The 23,899-nt window shown below is 42.0% G+C and overlaps 1 protein-coding gene across 1 annotated transcript in view; it reads left to right on the top strand.

The window, feature by feature from the left end:
* IL1RAPL2 (interleukin 1 receptor accessory protein like 2) overlaps positions 1-23,899 on the top strand; it is a 381,828-nt gene that overhangs the window by 339,000 nt on the left and 18,929 nt on the right. The window contains exons 6-7 of the mRNA XM_059824474.1: positions 16,107-16,236; positions 22,576-22,721. Of these exons, the coding sequence (XP_059680457.1) occupies positions 16,107-16,236; positions 22,576-22,721 (276 nt within the window). The remainder of the gene's footprint in view (positions 1-16,106; positions 16,237-22,575; positions 22,722-23,899) is intronic.

The following is a 23,899-nucleotide window of genomic DNA, read 5'->3' as shown; positions in this document are numbered from 1 at the left end:
GGAGACTGAGGGAGAGAGGCTGGGCATGTTTGCATGGACAGTTACAAACCATCAGGTGCCTGTGGTACCCGCTGCAGCTGGGCGTGACTTCGTTGCAGCCCGCCAGCCATTGGCAAAGCTGTCAGCCCAGCAGATAAGCCCTGCTTACACCTGCCAGATGCTCAGGTTTCACTGCACATTATCAGAGCCTCTGAACCAGGGCTGGCTCGCACAAAAGGCAGGTGACCCTCAGGGTTGGTGAACTCTGCGTAGTAAACAACCCTCCCGAAGCACTTCAGGGTGGCCAGGAACTGAAGAAGGAAAAACAAAGACAAAAGCAGGCCAGCAACCTTCTGTGGGACCATTCACACTCCTTTGATTGCTTTTGGGTTTGAGGTTACATAAACCTTGTCTTCATTTAGTCCAAAGTGATATTCCTTTCTGTGAAATAGCCTTTCCCCAGGCACTGGTGAAGCTCATGGCCTCAAATTAGGAGGAAGTGCTACTCTGTGGCTCTCCATTTGTTTCTCTGCACAGTAGTGCATGTCACCCTGGCTTTTACTTCATTTCCATTTGAGCAAGCAAAAAGCACCATCACATAGGCTATGAGCAGCTTGCAGATGACTTGACAAGACAAAAGCAAAGTGCACGGTGCCAGCAATCAGTAGCTCCTGCAAACTGCCTGTCACATTGTCCTCTCCTTTGCATCTAAAGCCAACCAAAAAAGTGGGCCAGGCAGTATCAGGGAGTGAGGCTGGTCAGGACCCCAGACCCCTGGGTCCTGCAGACCCCTTCTCCCCATGGGGCAGGCCTACTTTAGCAGGGGTTGTGCACGGTGGGGCTGAGGTTTCTTTAACCCCCTAAGAAAAGCCACGTTAGCTTGAGTGCCTGCCAAGTGTGGCGACAGCAGAGGTAGCCCAGGGTCCATGGATAGTGCCAGCTGTGAAGACGGGAGGCAGGAGATGGTGGCTGGACTGAGGACCATCAACCACCCCAGGCTGCTCCAAGCTTGTGGGCAGCAGAGACGGGGGTGCCAGCCCCATGGGGGCAAGCACGCTGCTGCCGTTGCATGGCTAATCCTGCCAGGCAGCGACATCTGGGTTCCCCTGGCTGTATCTTCCCTTGCAGGCCCAGCGTAGAGCGAGTGCACTGCCAGGCCATGTGTTTGCATTTCTATTGGCAAGTGGGGCAGATTTTACTTCTCTTTTTCTCTTATGAAACTACACCTTGCTGTCACCTTTCTCTAGCAGCTGAAGAGAACCCCTCCCCAGCCATCCTGTCTGGGGAACCCTGGCTTCTGTTAATACTACCCCTTGCACTGCTGAAACTGAACTTGAGATTATTTTGGTGAAGCACAGGCAAGGACCTCCACTGTGGCAGCCCCACACCTTGGGAACAGCAACACTGCTGTTCAGGCACGGCAGGCATAGTGCCGGGGCGGCCGCACTAGGAGCTGTCCTGTCTTTGGGAGGCCACAGCCTGTCACTTGTATTCTCCCAGTTGGGTCTTCCACTGCCCAAAAGGGTCGTTCCCTGTCCCCTCGCATATCTGTGCCAGACACAAGGGAAACATTTGCCTATGCTGAGATTTAATTTCTCCTTTCGTTGAAATGCCCTTTTACTACTCTTCTGTTTGAAGCTGTTTCTCTGAAGCACTGTTCTGAGAGAGAGGTTGTTCTTTGCCTTCCACTGCTATCCCCAGTAAACTGCTACGTGCACTCTGTTACCTCAGGGAACACAGCACTATGTGTACTGCTGTCAGGTAACTTCACAGGGCAGTGGCTGGTAACTCCAGAGCATGGCAGATTGTTCCTCAGGGCTCTGAAAGGAAGTTAGGCTGTACCGCTATGTCGGTGGGGGCAAGGGGTCTCTGGGAAGGTCAGCAGCTCCAACAGAAAATTAGTAGGGGTCAGTAAATCTAAAAAAGGGTGAAAAACTAGTGCTACAGGAGTCAGTACAAAAGTATTTAATGTCTTCTCTGTCTGTTGGGAAAATGAGAAACATTCAACAACTCACTGGAAAGGAAAGAAAAAAACCCAACTTGTTAGCAAATAGAACTATGTTTCTGTGTGGAGCTGACTCTTAAAGTGGGTTTTATTAGGCGGACTGAAGGGAGACAGGAGTGTCTGTGTAGCTAATTTGTTTGGCATTTGGGAATAGTGAATATTATTTGGTCTGTTTGGCTGATAACTACCCAAGGGAGCCTGTTTTTCAGCACACTGCAAGGCACAAAGTACAATGTGCTGCAGGGGTCTGTGCTTGTTCTCTGAGCCGGGCTGTGAGCTTATCCTTAGTGGGAAATGAGGAATGACACAGGTACAGGTAGCACAGAGCACAAATCTGTCCTAGCCTACCCAAGTGAACGCTGCTTGGAGGCTCTCCTCAATAAGCCTCGAGTCAGCCCTGTTCCCCATGACCAGAGCTGACAGCATCCTTCCTTTACCTGTGAAGATTCAGCCTCTTTCCTCACTGCCCCAACTCCCCCGCTCTTTAGGCAGCCCTGCGCACAGTTTGAGTTTTGCAATGTGGGGAAGATTTTTCAGGTGCTACATCCAGCCCGTCTCCCTCCAGGCAGGCTTTCCGTCGGGGACGAGTCCACCTGGCAGAACTAGGAAGTGCATTTTGCCCATTATCTGCACAACTCAGCAGAGGGGAATGTTGCTGAGAAATACTAGACTGAAATGCAGCAGCAGTAGCATATAAGGCAAAATATTAGAGGCATTCAGTGAAATCCCAGAGCACATAAACCATACCCAAGGAAAGAAGCTTTCTACCCATCACCAAGTCAGCACAGATGTAGTGATGGAGATTCAGGCTTTAGGAAGGCTGACTCTGGAGCTGAGCATTGAGGGGAATAGAGTTCAGTCAAGACAATTCCTGACAAATTGACCTGAATTAGTGTCTTTTTCTGAGCTCCAGCCCAAGGAAGAATGAATCAGCTAAGGAAATAATGATGTTTTTGACAGAGAAATGAAGGAAATTAGTTCAGACACATTGGTCCTCAACAGGGTAGCACAGAAGATAGTTATCCAAACAGAGGGAAAATTTTACCCAGCCTTTTCTGTCTCTAGTACTCAGCAGAGTCAGCAGAAAAAGACCTAGAGAAAAACCTCTCTGACTTCAAAGTGCAACAGCCCCCTCAGGCAGCTAACAACTCTGCACAGGTATCACCCAGCACTCGGTACCCTCTGCCAGTATTCCTCTGGGTATTGGAGTGGGAAATAAAAGCAAAGTGCTGCCATGTTCACATTGCCCTGTTCATGGAGCAATAGTGGCTTGCCTGAATTTGAAAATCCATTCTGGACTACAGCAGGTTTTTTCTGTTGTATTTGTCTCTGTTTTGTATTGCTACATGAGCTTTCGAGAACATATGCAGCATCCCTTTAAATATCCTTAAAACAAACATTCACAAGACTTTGGGGGCAGGCGTTTTGCCTCAGCCTGTTATCAGCTGCAGGCACAGCTTTAGTTAGTGCTCTGTGAGGTAGCAGATGCACATCTCTAAAGGGCAGTCCTTTGGTCTTGCTCCTGCACATCTGTGTGTGATTAGACCATCACACTACCAGATGATCGTGATTACCTGGGTCCTTGCTTCATTTTGGATGGTGGCAGGAGCTGTCCCAAGGGAGGGAAGAGCAAGTCTGTAACCTTCTCTGGTTAATTCAGAAGTGAATGCCAGATAAAGGTTTCTGGCACTAGAAAAAAGCTCAAATAACAATCGTGACACTGAAGTGGCCATGGTTTCACATTAGATCCTGCTGGGAGCGGCTTAATTTCCTTCTCGGCACTAGCACAGCTAAGAAAAGAGATATGCAATAAAGAAGAGCAAAGCTTTTCTCTCAGGAGGGTTTTTTTAAGATCCTGCTCTGAGCTCCTAAGGTACTGCCTTATATCCAAACACCACCACAGGCAAGACACATGTCTCAGATGGGTGTCTGAGGCTCCAGGACTGTATGAAATCAAAGTTGCTTTCTGTGGGAGCCAGCTTTGTGTGCCAAGTGCTCTTGCACAGCTGCTCACAGCTTGCTGGAGTAAAGGGCAGGCTTGAACCCTTACCTGGGCCAGACAGGAGCTCACTCATGCTTTGCCTGCTGTGCCTAACAGGACTGACAGCCCTGCCCACATGGTAGAGGAAGGGCTCCTATTTCCTGATTCCTCTTTATTTTTGAATAGCAAATGGTCTTTTTAAGATCGATCACGTAGGTTCACACTAAATTCTCAGGAGGTTGCTCTGAATTAACTCAACATGGCTTTCCCAAAAGTAAGGAGTTCACACTGAGTTCTCCACAGCTGAGCTTCCCTCTTCTCAATATATTTCAGATTCAAATTCATAACAACTTCTTTTAAGTCTTGAGAAGACATGACATCCCTCTCCCCAAGACGTAGGGGGTGGAGGTGAAGGTCTTTTATTTATTTATTATTATGGTTTGTTTTTTTAATTCTTTCAAAAAGGTTTCTTATCCTTGCATTTGCTTTGCATATCACACGGAGGTCTGAGGATCTCTTGCTCTGAGCCCACTTTCCTCTCACAGTATGATCTGTTTGTGCCTTTTGCCTTAGCTGTGGGGAATCTGCAGCCAGGCGATGTGGCCACCTGGGAAATCCCCAAGGCAATGGGACCACCTTAGGGTGAATCCATGCTCCCCTCTTTCCTAGTGTAGTCCCACAAGCACATGAGATGTGGGCTTTGCTGCATCCCATGCTGGTGGCAAGTAGGGTAAAGCTGGTACCATCCAGAGTGGTCTGTATCTATAGCTTACTCTGGTGACAGTTGCCCCCTTTCAAACCTGGAACAGGAATCCACGGAAGTTGGCCTCTGCTCCTCTGATGCTGTGAGCCAAAGGCAATGTAATCCTCCTTCAAGGGTGCTCTGCTGTGATCTGGAGAAGGCCAATGTTAGTCCTTGCAGAGACAGCTTTCATTCCCTGTTTACCCAGCAATCCTTGGATGATTTCCCTGCTAAATCTTGAAATTCCCACTCTTTTCTGCAAGCATGTGATGTCTCGTCACCGTGAATTTAAACAGAGTAGTTCCCCTTTGCAGGAGTTTCTGCTTGGGCCAGCAAAGTGTTTTTTAATTTTTTTGGAGTGTTTTTAATCATCATCAATCAGCAGTGTTGAGAATGAGGGTGAATTAAGTAGATTTGGGAAAGGTGAAACCACAGGCTGTGCCTTCACTGTGTGTAGAGATTCAGGGAAAAGAAGTGATGGGGCAGAATTTAGGAGTTCTGAGTTACAGACTTCATGGTTTGGCACTCACCTCGGGAAAATTGAGATTATTAGACTCCTGTGCAACTAAAATTACATTTAATATGTGGTTAATGTGAATGCTATCAACTGCATGCAAGGCAAGAGACTTAGAGTAAATCTGAGTCCTCACTGCTAATAGGTTTAGGGCAATTAGTCTATTGACTTCTGTAAATCACATCTGTCAGAGAAAAAAAACAAGGTAATTTTCAACAGGCACTTACCTGAACTGATAGATTATGGGTCCAATTACTGAGCACAAGGGGATGCCACTGTATCTCTTTAGGAAGGAGTAGTTTTAACTCTGAGAAGTTGTCTGAATTTATAAAATTTCTTATGACCCTTACATCCTTAAGTGCTTGCTAAATTCTTGCACCCAAGATATAAGTCCCTGTTGTCTTGTGTCTTGGTTAAAAGATTCTTAACCCAAGGCTTGGGGGGGGGGGGGGGGGGGGACACGACAGAAAAAAAAAGATGTAAAACAGGGAGAGTTTTCTGTGTGATTGACTTCTTTTTAAATACTATCCACCCTAATGTTACTTGGAGTTTTTTTTATCATGACATTTTTTTTAACAATAAGAAGGGCAAATAAAAATGTTTCCTTTAATTTTTACAAATTAGAAGAGATTAAATTTCCCTGTAAATTCTTTATTGGACAACTGATGAACAATATTGATTCACTCAATAAGCAAAATACAAGTTGTATTCATTGAACTGTGTTTTACTTTCCTACTCTCCCTCAATGTTATCTCTAAATTTAAGTAAATAATAAATGGGAATTATTTACTGGAGTTAGCTTGGAAAAAATGTTGCTCTGTGGCTGTTGTTTTTGTATCTTTTTTGTAAATACAGTCTTTAATTAGAACTCACTGTTGTCCTTATTCAGCATAGCACTTAAATATGTGCTTAAATTTAATCAACAGGGAGCCCTCTCTCTATTCAGCAAAATGTTTGAGCATTTGCTGAGTTTTAAGCACATCAGTCAGTTGTAGATTCTCATTTGAGTACAAGCTGATCTTGGTAGCTGTGTCCTTTTGTGCAGGGGAAGTGGGAACTTTCTTCATCTTATCACGAGCCATGGCAAATCCTGTCCCCTGTGGATGAGAGGCCACCTGCATAACTGAGGCCAAGTGAGGTGACAGTTGTGGTTACATTCATTACCAGAGGTGATTGACATCTGTCTCTTCATCCCCCTGACCAAGACCCAGCACTGCATTTGATTTATTTTAGGAAGTCTAGGAAGAAAGCTGGAGAAATGCGAAGGTTGCAGCAGTTACTGCCTCTTCTGTCTAGCCCCTTTTCTTAGCCCTCCCGTCCCATTCTCCTGCACTGTGTAAGGAGTATGGCACCAGACAGAGGAAAGGACTTAGCTAACATCAAAATACATGCATCAAGGTGATATTCTGGACCGTGTTAACTGCTAAGATTTCTGGCCCTGCATGCCTGCTGCAGGGCACTATGGAGATACTAGGAAGCTGTTCAGGGACAATTAGGTTTTCATGAACGTCTTTGTACAAAACTGATGTCACAGTCCATTCGGATCTTTCAGATTTACAGGACAATGTACTCTGTGATTTAAACTTTATTTCATGAGCTAATTAAGAAATATAATAAACAAGAATGACAAACAGGGGCTCAATCCCCTTTTACCCAGACTGGTCTTACCACGTGAATTCACTTTATTCACCACTCAAGTCAATAAGGTTTCAGAACTTGTAACCCATAACTCTTAATATTGTGCACCTATGAGCAAAAGAAAATAATTAGTTACCTAGCCGACGGTGAGGGTGCTCATCCTTCCTCCTCCATCAAGTTGCGGGTGTCCCCTGTATCACACCGGGAAGCATGAAAGCCTCAGCAGTCCAGCTGCTGTTGGATCTGCTTCAAAAGCTTTTTGGGTAAACTGATGTTTTATACCCTCCAGCTTGGAGGTTTGGTCTATACTATTTCCATAAGTTAGTGGATTCTGAAGAAACTGCCAGGCAAAAGATAATGGCTGCTGGAGACAGCAGGTTGCAGGTGGTAATGGTGCATAATGGCCCTTCAGCTCTGCCTGGCCACCTGTCCTGCCTAGGTGGTGCGCTTGCTTTGACCTAATGGCACGGCTCCCAGCATACCTCAGGCCTTAGCATGAGCGGGGTTAGCCAAAATCTAAGCTGGACTTGAGTGAACAGTTCCAAACTGGGTATGAAAATACCCCAGTTGACTCCTTAGATTCAAGCATACATTTATTTCAAAGTCTCACCTTGTTTATAGGGCAGGACATCCATAGCATGAAGCGTAAGTTCACATTTGCTTTGTTCTTTCTAAGTGAAGAAGAATTATCCATTCTATAGTCATTGTCTTAAGAAGTTCTATCATTTGTCTTAAAATCAACACAGAAGTTGGAAGAGGTTTAGCTTAATTTCTTCAGTCGGTTGCAGCCTGCAGCTGGTTTCCTTAGGAACCTTGAATGTACCCTCTGTGTACTAAATAGGAACTCGCTAAGATGTACAACTGGATACCCATTACGTACTGTGGATACCCATTACATACTTATGTGAGTAAGGTTCAGAATTTGGCCACGTTGATGGTAGCAGATCTTGGTTAGGTTGGTCCTTCCATGCGCTTTCTTCACATGAAGCCAGATTACTCTCTAGAAAGAGATGCTGGATTTCATCCTCTTTCTCCCCTGAGAGAAAAGATCAGGATGTACTTGATCAGGAAACTGAAATGTAAGATATGAATGCCCATAGAAAATTTTATGCAGGGGCAAGTTGGGGAGTTGGAAAGTCCTGAAGCTGGCAAGATGCAGCAATGTGTGGTGGAGGACCCTACCTTCCCTTTGAGCCAGCAGATCTCTGGGAGGAGACAGGAGCATCTCTTCATGGTCCATCTCTTTGTAGCTCAAAGAAACAGTTGGCTGTTTCCCCTTCTCACCATGGGACAGTGATCTGAGGAAGCAAGTGTCCCTCTGGATAATTTTTCCCTTCCTGCTCTTCTCTTGGAGCAACACACCTGTATGTTGCCACCTATTTTGGCCATGCTAAAAGTGGTATCAGAATAGAGATTGCTGTGACAGCATGGGGCCATACCCATGCTCTGGCCATAGCGAGGTGATTTGTTCCATCTCACTCCCTGCTTAGTTCACCTTAGTCTGGATGTCACTGCTCTGTTGCTGTTGGGCAGCCCCAGCCCTTGGAACCCTACCACCAAGGGGATGTTTTTTAAGTACCTACAGGCCATTTCTCTTAAATAATATTTCTGTGCCTCAAAATGCACAGAAATTAGATTTTCAGAAGGACCTCAGCATTGAGCACAAGTTAAATTCAGCACAAGGCAGCTGTCAAGCTGCTTCTGGAAATCCCACTAGGCATCTGTCTTCATTGAAGGTGACTAACTGAAAAGCTAAAATCCTTGACTTTCAGTTACACCTGAGCTCTCAATGACTAAGACTTCAAATTCTGACCCCAAGGCAGTTCTGAAAATGGGATAAAGGACTTTACAGGATTTAGGTGAGGTTTACTTTGGGGGGGGAGGTTGGAATGTTTTTCTGGGTGTGTTTCTGGAAGAAAGTTGCTCTAGGAGATTTTGCCTTGATTGATTCATTTTTGGAACATCCGATAAATTTTTGTCAGCAACATTTCAGCCTTGTGTGTATTTTAGTTTTGGTTTTCCCTTTTTGAGAGAGCCACGGTCAATAGCCAAGCCTACAAGCAGCACTAGCAGTGGGTCATGATTGTGGTGTTTAAATTACAAATGGTTGGGGCTGTATGGAATGACAGCAAATTCATTGACTTGTGTTCTTGGCAACGAAGTGTCTAGAGGCTTAGTTGCTTTGTTTCATGTTTGGGGTTGTGCTGCTTGCTGTTAGTGTTATTTCTATGCTACTTTTTATATATGCCATTTGCTCACTTGAGTGAGACAGAAAAGCACAAATATCTCATGGCCATGTGTTTTGTGATGTCTCAGGGCATAAGAAAAAAGAGCAGAGCAAGAAAGAAAGTTAGTATTAAGATCATAAACTACAGAGGACAAAACAAGACCAAAATATCTTTTGCATTTTTCTTGTCAAAGTTTTTACAGGGCTCTTTCTTACTGCCAAAGACTTGCCTCAGTCAAAAAGTTCTTATATGAGTGAAGAGCCAACTTAATGTATGTCCTGTACCGCCACCATTTACTTTTCCTACATATCAATACAGCTACCAGAATATTATTTTAGTGGCTAGCATATGCTGTTCATAATGTGGGGCCTTACTTAGGGGAAGAGCACCTCCTTTAGTCTGTTTCTTTGTAGAAACGTGGAGAATAAAACAATCTAGTTTTATATATATATATATATATGTGTGTGTATGTGTCTGTTTTTAAATGCTCTTAAACTGATTTGGAATGTCTGGAGGCTAGTTAGGTTTGATTTCACTATAAATTTATCTTATTAAAGCAATTATTATCACTACACAGAGCAGGTTTCTTAATTTTATTTAAAATGCTTTCAGTTCATTAATTCCTGGCTGATCTTTAATTATGCAAATGTTTGGAAGGATCATATCCAGTCATGAATCTACTGGCTGCTGGAATAGAGTTTTGAAACATTATAGGATTTTCTGTAAACTTTTTTTTTCCTCAGAGAAAATAATTTTTTTTGAGCATGTTTTACTTTCACTGGATCTAATAATGCTCAAACTAGTCACTGAACTCCATGATACTTTTACCTAAATAGGGGTAATATGGTTTAGCACACAACTAGGCTTGTGTTCTCCAGAATAGCCGAGTAAAAGAAGAGGAGAAAGAAGCCGAGGTAGAGTAATTAGCACTGACTTTATAAATCTTGTTATACTAAACAAAACATGGAACCTTTGATCAAATAATGCTGGGAAATGGCCAAGGAAAAATAAAGGAGGGCGGTGAGAATGTACGTGAGGTTTTTGTGGGGTTTTGTAGCTTTGTCTAAATTCATTAGTGGATAAATTTCTAGAGAAATTCAGTGCCGCCTTAGCAGATTATAGGACCAGATGCTGAAGACCCTGATGTTCTGAAGTGGTACTGCAGTCCCTTGATCTGTGCTGAGAAGGGACTGGGAAACACAGGTGACCAGCTGTGCTGGGTGACATGAGCAAAACCCAAGCATATCCTCAGCTGCCTCTGCCAAATGCCTCCTGACTTCTTTAGGAGGTCATCCCGTTGCTGATGAGCCCTAGGCAGAGGTCTAGGGATCAGCAGCTCAGCCACGGGATTTTGTTCTCAGATTGCAAGAGTGGCCTCAAATGGGCACCATTTGCCATCCTCACATCCCTGGCAGCAGCTCAGCCCAATGTTGAGCATCAGCCAGCTGAGCCAAACCCATGGTTTAACTTGGGCTGCACCACCTCAGTGTGCTTCTGGGTTCTGCCCATTATTGCTGAGCGTAGGAGAACAGCTAAGAGGATGTCCTTGCAAGGAACGTAGAGAAAATGGACATTTTCTGCAAACTAGATAGAAGCTACCACACACAGAGATTGTTTTTCATGAGTCAAGGTCTGTGTTGCCCCTGGCATTTGTTTTGTAGATAAATTGCAGGCATAAGCTCTGTCTCCCATATCTTCTTATCCAGGATGTCCTTCTGAAGGAAAAGGAAAAGTGTTCTTTGCTTCACGGTTGTATACAATCTAGCTTGCCTTGCGAGAGGAATTTAAATCACTCTGCTGCTCTTTGGCCGGTTTCTAGCACTTGTAAAGCACATTAGAACAATAATGTTGTTGTCAGTGACATGATGATTTGCCTTGCAAACCTCACAGCCTGGAAAGCCAGATTCGATTCTGCAGGCAGCCTGTAGAACACACTTACTGAAATGTGATAAGTAACCTGCCTTTCTCGTCCTCTGTCTCAGCAAACTGAAGAAACAAAGCCTGTGAAGTGCCTGCATAACATCTGCATGTGTCAAGAGTGGGAAGCTGCTCCTTTGCAAACACTTCTCTCTGTCAGTCTTACAGAGAAAGAGACACAAGCACCATTATCAGAGAGGAGCTACATGATGCATATGCATCAATAAGAGAGACTTGGAGTGATGGAATGATTTTTTGGTGGTAGCAGTGCACTTGTCTTCCCTTCTATGCGTATACAGCATCGAGCCCTGAAATAGATAAAAGCAGTGATATTACAATCAATGGTATTAACACCCAGGTGGAGCTGAAGATGTAAATCCAACTAGCAACCTGTGCAGGATTGACTTTTGATGTTGCTTGGTACAAAAGCAGGTCTTCCTTTGGCACATTCAGTCAGTTCTGCCACTAGCTTGGAAGGATCATCTGCTTCAATTCAGGCTTGTTGAGAGTGGTGTTGTATCTGGCACAAAAATGGGAAAGAATTGGAAAAAACACTAATGTTTCAAGTCATAGGGGGGAAAAAAAAGGCACCCAAGGAATCACAGATGACTGACTTCGGCTGTTTATGGGGTTGCTCTGGGATGATTTTCTCTGGGAGTGAAAGCCTGATTTGCTGGAAGAACAGAGCGCCAGCAGAATGTGGACATTAGAGAATATGGACTCTGTGTTGCACCCTTGAATGGGTGCTCACAAACAAGCCACAAAATACACCTACTTGTGCAAAGTGAGTGAAAAAGAACAAATCATCAATCCTCATTTTCAAAAAAATCCCTGAAAATATGCCTTGGCATAAGCCAGAACTTATGATCTGTGAACAGCTTTTCTCTTCTGTGCTGGTCAGTCATCTGGCTTTGACATTTAAGTTTTTAAAAGACTGAACAACTTTCAGGTATTTTAAGCTTTGTTTACTTGATGCTTGGAGTGTGCCTCATTCAAAAGAGACTGTGCTACAGGATTTGTCATTCTCTTTCAAACCATGTCAGACCCGCAGTAAGCACATTCAGAGTCATGCCTGGCTAAATTCTTTTGCAGACCCTTTTTCCATCCTTAGCCAGTACTCCTACCACCATCAGGCAGCTATTTTGCTTGAATAATTGCATTTCTCTGGAATTGTCATTTTCAGAAAAAAAGTGCTGAAATGTTTGGTAGAGTTCACACAGATTTATTGTGAAAACGGTCAGGTGAAAAATGTACAGTAAGATTTAGCAATAAAAGTAATTCCTGTTGCCAGCGGTTGTGTCTTATCAGCTGGGAGTTTGCAACAAGCCTGCCTGATTGACAGAGTAGGGAAAAAAGCTAAAGCAGAGACTTCTGCTGGAACCTGAGGCTTTACTGTAACAAGGTGACCTCAGCAAAGCAGTAGACTCAGTGACGTCTACAAGCATGCTCTTCTACTTTCTTGCCTTGTTTCTTAAAACAGTTTCTTAAGTGTTGATTCATTAGAAATCTCACTAATCATTTTCTCTGTTTCTTAGCAAATTATTTTATTAATCAAAATTGCAACTGAAATGTCTATCTGATTTAAACAGAAAACATTTATAAACGGAAAACTTTTAGGGTACCATTCATTCTAGGAACTTTGATGATGTTAATTAAATGATGCAAGGGGAATTTTTCTTAATAAGAACAGTTAGTAATGGAACTACTTAGTGTTGTGCGGAATAGCAGTAATACTATGCAAAACTTTGGGCCTTACATAAAATGAGTTGTTGGAGTTACAAACTGCCTGTTAGTTCCTTCTGGCTGGAACTGTGACTCAGTGTGATACCACATGGCTTGAAGCCAGCCCCAAAATCAGGACCTGCAAAGGGCACTTTCCAATGCTTAGTGCCTGTTTCTCCCCATATTCAAGGGTACATTTAGGAACCAGGGAATTCAGCTGCAGTTTTAGGATCTCAGTGCTTGGGGAGAAATGCAGTGAGACATGCCATGCACTTTTCTGGATAGGAATTGGTTGAAGTTCCGTGAAAACCAGTAGTAACAGGTTGCTGCTGTGGCCAGCTGTGTCTTAACATAGCAGGAGAGGAGAAACCCCCCTTCCTTTCCTTATGGAGGCTTATTTGAGGAGGTAAAGTGTTTCTTCAAGGAAAAGCCAATGTTAGCTTTTCTGACTTTGTCCTACTTCCAGAGTCACAAAGGAGCGATGAGAGTTATAAACCAGAAGCTGCTTCAGAGAGCTGTAGAAGAGCAAGATGTCCTTACCAGCTTGAGGAGTAGAAGAACAATGTGTGAGAGTTTGGGTTTGGATGGGACCCTGAGGTGTCATCAAGCCCCAAGCTCTTTCCACCCCAGGACAGATCAGCAGACGTGCATCATTCTGCTACTGAGATAAAAATTAGTTGTTCCATGAGAAACAGTTGCTTATACCTCTCTCTGATCAGTGACGGGTTTGCAGATGAGATGGACCATGGTTTTTTTCAGGTGTGGCCAGGCCCAGACTTTGAGCTGAAAATACTAATTCGCTCTAAAGTTTGCCATTGACTGTGTTAGTTTATTCTGCTGGTTTTCTCTGGTGGCCAAGCTGGGAAATAGATCTGCCCAGGCATGTTCAGAGCATGCAGGCTGCCACAGTAAAGGCTACTGATGCTTTATATTGAGTTTGTTTATTACAGAAGTTGTGTACCAACAGCTAGGTTTTTTAGGTTTTCCTATTTGTATAGAAAACTTCTTATTTCTTTGGACCAGATGTATTACCTCAGGATATTTACTCTGCATGTATATAGATCTTAGACTCACCTTGGAATATTCTCATTTCTTCAGGGTTTGTTTTTTAAGTAAAAATCTGCTGGTTTGAGGAAGAGCACACCCTGTAACATATTTTGCCTGTAACACTTAATGCCCAGCATGGTGTGCTAGGAAAAGGGCATATACTGTCTATGCTGATAGGCCATGTCTAGCCCTTTTCTTTTTCACATTGCTACAATTGTCTTTTTCCATTAAAATCAAACATGGACTGAGCAGCCACATGCTAGGAATCACTAAGTGATATTTAAATACATGCGTATCATGACTCTGGGGCAAGCGGCACAAAAGACCTCACACCACGCAGGCATTCAGCATGTTAGGAAAACGTGAGATGGATATAGCTGGAGGCTCCAATTCTCCTCTCCCGTGGAGGGCACACAGCACTTCAAATGGCTGGGGGAACAGGTTAGAAGCAGAAGGAAACAGACTTATCCAATATTGTCTTGTAGTGGAATTAAATGTCTGCCTAGAAATGTTTCTGAGTCTTCATTAGCTAAAGAAGATTGGAACTTTCTTATGATGGTGGTCAGTGTTGTGGGATGTACAGATAACTGTGAATATCCACCCCTTCTTATATTTTGGACATTTGAGCTGGTTGTATATAATCTGTCAGCATCAGCACGTGTTCAGTGGCCAGCTGTGGTACCAGAGTTCATAGTGAATATGGAGATAATAAAAGATTCTGTAAAACATTTTCAGGATAAACATTTTCCATTTTTGGCTTTTGCTATTTGAGAAACGGAGACTGAAGTGCAGTCTTTAAACCTTTTCTTGCTGCATCCTAATGTTTCAAAAGGACTTGTAATTTTGGATCTTGACTTGGAAACGATTTAAAGGCGGCTGATTTTCAGTGGCTGGAAACGCTGCACTTCCTCACTAATCAGACTCTTTTGACATGTCTTAAATTGGGCACTGAAATAATGGATAGACAAGCGCAAGTAGTTGACTTAGGACAGCTCTGTTGGGGTTTAGGCAAAGCTGCTTTAACACAGAGCTCTGATATGCTCTGAGTATGCACACAGCGAGTTATCACTGCTGAGCAGACAAGAGGTAACTGATTAAGGCACAGTAAGTCAATCATGTGAAACCATTAGCCCATGCTCAACCAAGTGACGTGCTCCAAATGACTAGGCCTTTTGAAAAGTGTACGCCTGTTCTATGTCTGTGTCAGAAGAGTCTCCCACTGCCACTGAAAATGGTTGGCATAATAAAACATTTCTTCCAAATATAGTAAAATGCATTATTTGGACTTTCCACGCTTGATCCAAATCCTGGAAGATTCAGCAGGAGTCTCCATTGACATTAAATGAGGTCTGTTCTCCCATATAAGTCGGTGACTCTACGGCTGCTTTGTAACCTGGACCACCTCTGCTGGGTAAAACAGGCAAAGAAAAGTGGGTGCAGCAGCTGTATTTGTATACTAAGGGAATGGGCATGCTTCTCCTGAATTTCCTGGCTTGTTTGGGGGTTTTTTTGTTCTTTTTTTTGTCTTCTGCAGGCAGACAACCATCTGTCCTGGCAGTGTAAGCACAGTCCTGGATTAGCTAGTACAGCTAAAGCTGTAGCCAAACAAAAACCCATCCAAAATGTTGAATTCTTGGAGAGAAAAGAAATCTGATTAGTTTACAAGTTTTATTTTCTTTCTTTTGGAAGTATTTTTGCAGAGCTGAAAGGGAGAGTTCGTTACTCTATTGCTTGAGTAATGCTTTGAAGTCTGGTCCTTTGCCAAAAGCCTGTTGACAGTAACATGAGTGTTGTTGGTGCTCACTGGAATCATGTATTACTTGGGGATCTTTAAAAGCTCTCTGAACAACTTACCAAGACTTCATTAACATTTGATTTCTATCTAAGTGAGGAAGAAATTATTACTGTGTCTTTTTTATGGGTAGATAGGCAGCAGTAAGCAAGTTCAGTGATTTACCTGCCTCTTAGGGCACACTTCGTGGTCCTGGGAGAGATCCCAGGAGTCTGCAAAAAGGTCACCTCTTTCGTTTAAACAACCGATCTGACATTACCTTATGTTGCCACCATTTTCATACTTTCTCATTGTTCACGTAGTATCTTTCGGGGAAAAATTAAATGATGGATAACCTCAGAGTTTATTTAACAGCTATTTCCTGTAGATGCAAATCAACATCAGCCTTTTTCCTATGGTTTATAGTTATTCTTTCTTTCTTTTTTTTTCCCTCCGATTTTAAATGGGGAGGTTTATCTGAGGTGTTGAGATTTCTCATAACCATGGTCTCACTAGTAGCCATGACGAAGTGTCTAACCCTCTCTTTTCTTCTTGTCCTCAGGAAACCCGCTGACTGTGGCCTGCAAAGCTTTCTTTGGATTCAGTGGAGAATCAGGCCCCATGATCTACTGGATGAAAGGGGAAAAATTCATAGAAGAATTAGAAGGTCACATTAGAGAAGGCGAAGTCAGGTACTTTCTGGAGTATTTACTCTTAAAAGCATGGTATATCCCAAAAACCTGTTGGGTTTTTTTTAAGCAGGTTTTTAATTGGAAGTGGGTATAGTTTTCTGTTTAAAGAGTGATGACTGACTTGGAACCAGGGTAGTGTGAGTTGCTCCCTCTCCTTTCTAACGAATAAACTCCAAAGACATAGTAGCTAGCTATGTGCCTGAAAATCTGTTATCAAATTCCCCTGATGGTAGCTGAAGCGTCTGAGTGTTCTGGGAGTTGATTTTAGCCCTGTGGGGAAATGATGCTGTCCACTGCAGCTGCCCCTTGTGGCAGTCTTTGGCAAGATGACACTCATTTCAGCATCAGTGTTAATCTTAAAGATGAATGGTCTCCTGTCAAAGTCACCATACTTTTTCTCTTCTACTGAATGTGTTGTCTGCCTGTGATAGAGCTCTCAGAATGCCTTAATCAGGGCTTTCGAAGCATTTGATCCTCCATGCTTAACACTTAAGGGAGAGAAGGAAGTCGCTGTGTGAGGATGTCCGATATCCAACTTGTGCTTGGCTTGTTCCAGATGCTGCTTATCATTTGCTGTACCAGTTGTAAAGAAAACAAACACTTATATTGCCATGAACTTTCATGGAATTTGTACCTAACAGCATATTTTGTCTTCCTTGTTTAATAATTACCTGATTAATAGCTCTTTGAGCAAAGACTAAGCTATGGCTATACTATGGACAAGGTGGTCCCAGCTCCTATAGGCACAATGAATATAGATTATAAAGAAAGCCAAGGTCTTTGCACCTTCCATTGCACATTTTTTGGGCCTCATTTCTGAGTTGTTTCTTGTAAAAGTGATTTTGGAGAGCAGGCAGAAAAAGCGATTCCTTTGCTTTATTTCTTGATCAATAATTTGCAGTTCAGCCATTTAGGCACTAGTTATTAAGATATGCTAAAATAACTGACCTAACAGTGCACCTTAATTGCATGCGGATGAAATTTATCATATATTGCCAGAATGGCTTTAAGTGTACAATCCTCTTTTGGGCTTCTGACCACAAAATACAATTATTGGAAACTTCTGCCATTGCAAGTAATCAGCATTTAACGACATTGTGTCCTCTCTGGTGTATATATGTATGAACAGAGTGATTTTGATCATGTTCTTCCTCTGCATCAGAAGGACAATTTGAGGTTTGTATTTAAAGAGCTCTCCAGCTCTAGCACAGTTCAAAACTTTTCCTTTATGTGCATTTGTTAGTGAAATTGAATTTGAAAAAGCTGTATTTGGCCTTCATTGTGCCATCTCATTACACATTCATATTTCGAATTAATTTTGTGACAGCTTCCTTTTCTCATTCTGTTAAAATGCTTTGACTCAGTTTACAGACCTGTCACAATTCAGCGAATCTTCTCTTCAACAAAGCTACCCATCACGTACCTAATCTCCTGTGCATCACAGCCAGCATTAAAAACATAACCAAAACCTACTGCATCATTACCAGCAGTGCCACAGTCCATCCTTTTTTTTCATTTAGAAGTAGCTATGGCAACTGCAGTAGTAACGTTTTGCAAATGATTTTTTCACAGTAACAGCTCTTGTTTATGTGTCCCATTACAGGTATGCTGCTTCAGGGAAACTAAGCAGCACTAACTGTTCTGTCAGGGCCCTGAGCCAGCCCACGTCTTCCACCCAGTCGTATTTATTGATGTATTTCAAAAAATGTCACGTATGTTTCAAATTTGATGAGCCACGGTGAACTTGCTGGTTAGATGCTTTTCCCATCAGTTTGCTTCTATATGGTATTATCAGCACATTTCTGTTAACGTTGAGAAACTACAAGTAACTGGGAATTGTTACAACCAGGCCAAGATACTCCATGGGTTGTTCCTTTGGCAAATATCTAACATTTTAACTCTGCATCCCCTATCTTAAATTAGTTCACAAATTTAGTAGCACTCTGAAATTTTGGTGCTGTCCTTACCCTGGACTGTACCCATCCGTTGTGTCACTGGATTTGCGGTATGTGATGAGAGTTCAGGTTTGCAGATCAATGCGGTGTGGGAGTACAAAACACCCATCCCTAGTTTGCATCCTCTAGCGTGCGTACTTACCAGTCAATTAGTCTGCTTTTATGAAAGCACTGAAATAAGGATGCATGTGACCTGAGCATTTCTGTTAAAATCAAACCCTTGGAACTGTTTTTTGGTAAGCAGACTTCACCATGAGTAATGTATGTGTAGTTCTGGGCTTCTTGTTATTTATTAGACCTTGTTACAGAGCCTTGTAATAAAAAGTAACTAATCAGCATTGCAGGACTCGGAGATGACGCCCTCCTCTCTAACCTGCCTCCTTGCCTTCCCTTGAATTAAGATCCCCAAATGTTAGACATCCATAGGGGGAAAAGGAGAAAGAGACTTTGCTTGCTAGGTGGGTTTTTCACAGTGGTAATAAAAATGTCATGTAAATTGAACCAGGGCTATTAAAGAAGGAATCAGAGTCTTTAAGGCTGCCTGCAGAGTTGTCAGTTGTGCCTAATTATCAAAGAACCCCACAGCAAATTTCAACACTGGCTCTCTGCCATGGCAAAGAAGTCTTTTCAGGCATAAATCTTACTCTCCCAGCCACCTATGAGTTGCTTCTTTTTCTTCTTCAGGCAACACTGCAAACAGGTTGCAGGTGCCTCATAATGCTGAACTTGTAGAGCATGTTTGTCCTTTTTTTTTCTCTCTTCTCCATTTTTAAAGTCGAAATAGCTTAACTTGTTCTAGAGGCATGAAAAGAGGTGAATGGAGACATTTTGAACTGCAGCCTTATTTCTTCCTGCTGATTAATTTAACATTCTGCCTTTTCACCCACAGAAGTCAACCGATGATTGTAAAACGCTCAGACAAGATGAGCGTGTTGTGTTCTGTTAGGAGGGGATGCTGAGGGAGGGAGGCAGAATTACCATCCCTGCCTGGCTAATGTACTGGGTACTTTGCAGGGAAGTATGGAAATGACAGCCCTCTCCTGAAAAGCTTATACTATTCAAGTAGACAATTTCTGGGCAGAGAATGAGAACCATGATTCAGGAAAGTGAGAGGGAAGATTGCTGTGCCATGTTGTTAGTTGAACTACTTTTCTTTGGAGAGGTTCTTATGTACACACATATCTGTCCTTTCGTCTACAAAAGAAATCTTCTAGAAAGATGGGACTAGAGTTTGTATCCCTGTTCACAGTCCAGATCCTCAACTATATAAAGAATAATAGTTTCCTTTTTGATAAGTCCCAACTCACATGCAGGTTAGTAAAAGTTTGGAATTAATGCCTTGGTCTTGCAAAGAGTCCCAGGTAAAGCTTTCTTATGGCCTTTACATCTGTGATCACACAAAGCCTGAAAATTTTAGGAAGAAGTGGTTTCCAAGGAAAAGTATTTTAGCTTCAGATTCAACTTAGCGCATAAATGCCTAGGAAAAATAGGGCAAAAGATTTGAAAAATCCAAAACATCGGATATTTTTCAAAGAAAACATTTGTATCCTGAAATGACACTTTTGTTTGTAATTCATATTTTCTTAACTGAAAAATAATCAGTAGACAAAACGTTTTGTTTCAGATCAATTAAAATGCTTCAACTTGAACAAAAAGGAAGCAAGCCTGAACAAAAATAAAGCACTGGGTGTTTTTTTTTACTTCACCCACCTCTTCTCTCTCTCCCTCCATCCTGTTTGTTGTGAGTTGTCAAGCGCCATTGATTTACCTATGTATTAAATGATGTAATTGCTCTTACAGTTTGTTCATCAAACCAGAAGTAAGAGCTATTATTTTCTCAACTTGTGGGAGCTGGCATTTGTCGGCGGTGTTGCTGGCAAAGTTTCCCCCAACTCAGATAGGGAAAAAGGTTCATCTTCTGAGTGTGCAGCAAATACTGTTGCAGCTTTAAGGTCTTACTTATTGATACTGTATTCCTTTTCTAACCCAAAAATATTGTGCTCAGTGTACTCTGAACCAGCTACAAAATGCAATCAATTAAAGGCCGCACACATGTTTAAAAAATGTAGGTGACCAACTTCGTATTTCTGTGGCAATAATGAACCACTAGCTGTAGAGTACTGGTTAACAGAAAAAAAGAAGAAAGAAAAGTAGGAATGAAAGGTTTAACACCACTAAGAGCTTTCTACACTTTGCTACCAGCATAATGCTTAAGTGTCTGTCAGCATTTTCATGATAGATCCCATTCTAAAGAGTTCTCTTCCCAAAGATTGCAATTAGCATGAAAATAAGTGGAAAAAAATTCTCAGTCCAAATGCATGTTCTTTTTTTATGAAAGCTCGTTTTTAGCTGATCATGTATTATTTAAATTTAGGTTAAGGGTTGATTATTTTATTTTAAATAGATTCAGAATAATAGTTTATTTTATCTTAATTGTAATCTGTCTTCATTTTTTTCTGCATAAAATATGCTGATTATAGTAAACACAAGACAATCTGAACATTCACAGAGTGCTCCAGATTAGCGTCCCAGATATCTTCTCTGTTAATGATTTTATTTGTTCCTTGCAGCATGATTTGTAGGCCAAAATTTGTGGAGCATATTGTTTACCAACAGAGAAAAAAGACTTCCCTGAGTTTAAAATATTTTGCTATATATACATATGGAATATTAATAGGTAAATGAGAATTGATTTATCTGACTCCCAGTGGTTTAGACTGATGTGAGTCTGCAAACAGATCAGGCTGTCTTGGGAGGTTTCTTTTCTGGCTAGAAATGATGCAAATTCAGCCCTTCTTGCATTATTTTCAGCACTTCGACTCAGGGCCAGAATAAAAAAATGCAAAAATACACAATAAATGAGAGTGAATTTGTAAAAAAGATGCAATCCAAGTTTCCAAATGCAACACACTTGCCTATTCTTAAACTAATGTTTTTCCACTTGATTTTCGCAAGTTACACAGCCACAGTGAAAGAGGCGGAATTGTTGTGGATGCTCTGGTACATCTTCTGAGTTTTGTCAGATCACGCAAACCTTTAAAGGCTATGTGCTGTATGAAGTCTTACTGTAAATATGTGGTTTAAAGCAGTCAGGCTTGCATTTTTGATTGTCTAGTGCAATGTCCTCAAACGTCACTTCTGATTGGTTTTAAATTTGGAGTTCCATGTTCATTATATGAAATTATGTACATAAGAAAATGTGTGTGCGCATTGGAAACCCCAAAACAACTTTTGTTTATAATAGAGAAGTTTGAGGCTTGTTGTTGTTACTGAAAAATTTTAAGCACTCCAGAAGCGGTTTCCATCCAGCACAAACAGCGCTCTGCTTAATTATTTAGTGCCCGATTGCCTCCCTTCAGTCTCCAGAGAAAATATTTCTTCTATGTTGAACCTGGATCTTATCTATACCTTTATCTCTTAGTGCTGTACGCTATCTTTTCAGAGAAAAGACTCACTGAAGTACTACATGCAATGATGAGTTCACAGGCGACTGCGAGGGCATCACACGTTTTACGTTTACCCCCTTACACATTATGCAGCAGTATGCTAACAGCATCAAACAGATCTGGTAGATTTTACTTGATGTTACATCTCCTTGTTCAAAGGACCAGCAACTTTTTCTTGAGCAACTGATAAAACGCCTTTTGAGAGAATAGGGCATTGTATTTTTAGACTTAATCTCAGCATCAGAAAACACTTGTATTTACTTTGCATTCTTTTTAATGTTCACATTAGAGCAATGACATGGAAAGACTGTACCTCTGGCCTGAAAGTCTGCTAGAACTTTCTATTCCCTTTATGAGGATTTTGCATGTCTCCTCTGTCCTCTCAAAGGAGCAGAGAGCTCTTGTTCTTGACACTGATCCCCTTTAAAGTCAGGATCTAGCCCCCAAAAATAGAGGAGAATTCCACAGAGTAGCACAGCTCCTTTTGTTGGTTTTCCAGGCTGCATTAAAATGTATCACAATACCCAGCCTTTAAAATATTGCCTTATAATTTGTTCAGTGATGGCTTAGTAGTGCATATTTACTTCTCTGGAAAGTGAATATTTATTGCTTCTTTTAAAAGAAACACTGCTTTTAGCATTTAATTCTGGTGGAGCCAAGGTAAACAAGCGACATGCAACCATTGGACTTATAGCCACTCTTCCTGCACTTGATTCAACTCCTCGCTACAGACATGGCGGGAGAAAAAGGCTTTCGGCTATTATGGAACATGCCTCTGTGAAGTCTCTTTCAGGCAACTCAAATCTCCTTCTAAGTCCTTCTCCAGCAGTGAAGGAGACCAGGAACACTGTGTATCTTGTGCTGACAAATCATGGTTCTTTCGGGAATCTTCCACCCGTGTTAATTCAGTTAAGTAAAGACTGTATTCTTCCTTTCAGACTCCTCAGAGAACATCTTGGAGAAAAAGAAGTTGAATTGACATTGATCTTTGATGCTGTAGAGGAGGCAGACCTGGCTAACTATACCTGTCATGTGGAAAACAGAAACGGACGGAAACATGCCAGTGTTCTTCTGCGCAAGAAAGGTAATTCTCGTTATTTAATTATCTGTACTCTCCCCTGCCTCGGCAGCAACAGGTCAGCCAGTAGCGAAGGTCCTGCTGACCTCTCTGAGCCAGGCTGGACTCCTGTGTGTGTACTTGGAGCTGAAGTATGTTTGTGTTACAGCTTCAGTTTACCATTTGTGAAAAAAAAATCATGAATTGTTTTTTAGTGTCTAGTGAATCAGCCTTGCAGATGATACACTTGCCTGGAATACAGTCACCCATAAAGCACCAATATAATCAGTGGAAGTATTGTGGTCTAAACAACCTATGAATTTGACCCAGAGTTGGCTGACTAGACCAGAGGTAATTGTGTGATGGAGTTAAAATATACATTTCTTAGAATAGGTACCTCAGCAGTGAGGTCAGATGTTCTTTTATTTCTCCACTTCCTGGCTTTGCTGTTTATTTTGAAAACTTTAAACAGTTGCCATGCATTTTGATTGCTACCTGCATTGGGAATGAACACATTGCAATGGGAGCTACAAATCAATGGCGAATTACCCCATCATGGTTGCTTTGCTTGGTACTGTACCTTGAATTGGGAATATCACTACTGACAAGTTATCTGTAGCAGAAAGGAAACCATTTGGGTTTGAATGTTCCAAATTAAAAGGTGATACTATGCTCTGCTGTTTGTAGCAGTCATTATCATAAGGAGTGTAACAGTATCTCATTACAGTTCTTATGTTGTTTGTTGAATCACCTGTCCTATTCATAAGCAGGGTGACATTTAAATTTGATGGTGATCTCTCTAAGATACAGCGTATTAGGTGGTATGAAAGCTATAAGACAGTAACTGTTGGGAAAGCAAAGGAAGGTTACACACTCAGGATAAAGACATAATGTGAAACCACAGAGCCATCAGCACAGGAGATTGACTAAAGAGTTAATACATTGTCCAGATCTCTGCCGTTATTCTTGGCTGTAAATTAATTTACCAAAAGAGGAGGAGAAGAAATGTTTTCACAAGGCACACCTGCGAGTGCTGCTCCAGTCCTTCATGTGCTTTCAGACCAGTAAGGCAAAGGAGGTGCTTCTCAGCAGATTGTGGATTGCAGTGTTAGCGTCAGTTATAAAAGCCAGTGCTCTCCATCGTCACACTCACAGCAAAATCCCACAAAAGTGTCACCATTTGGAGAAGGTTTAAATATACTATT

Source organism: Gavia stellata, chromosome 14, assembly GCF_030936135.1.
Source record: "Gavia stellata isolate bGavSte3 chromosome 14, bGavSte3.hap2, whole genome shotgun sequence".
NCBI classification, from domain to species: domain Eukaryota; kingdom Metazoa; phylum Chordata; class Aves; order Gaviiformes; family Gaviidae; genus Gavia; species Gavia stellata.
The sequence above is the reverse complement of the archived record's forward strand: the minus strand, read 5'-3'. Positions and strand labels throughout refer to the sequence as shown.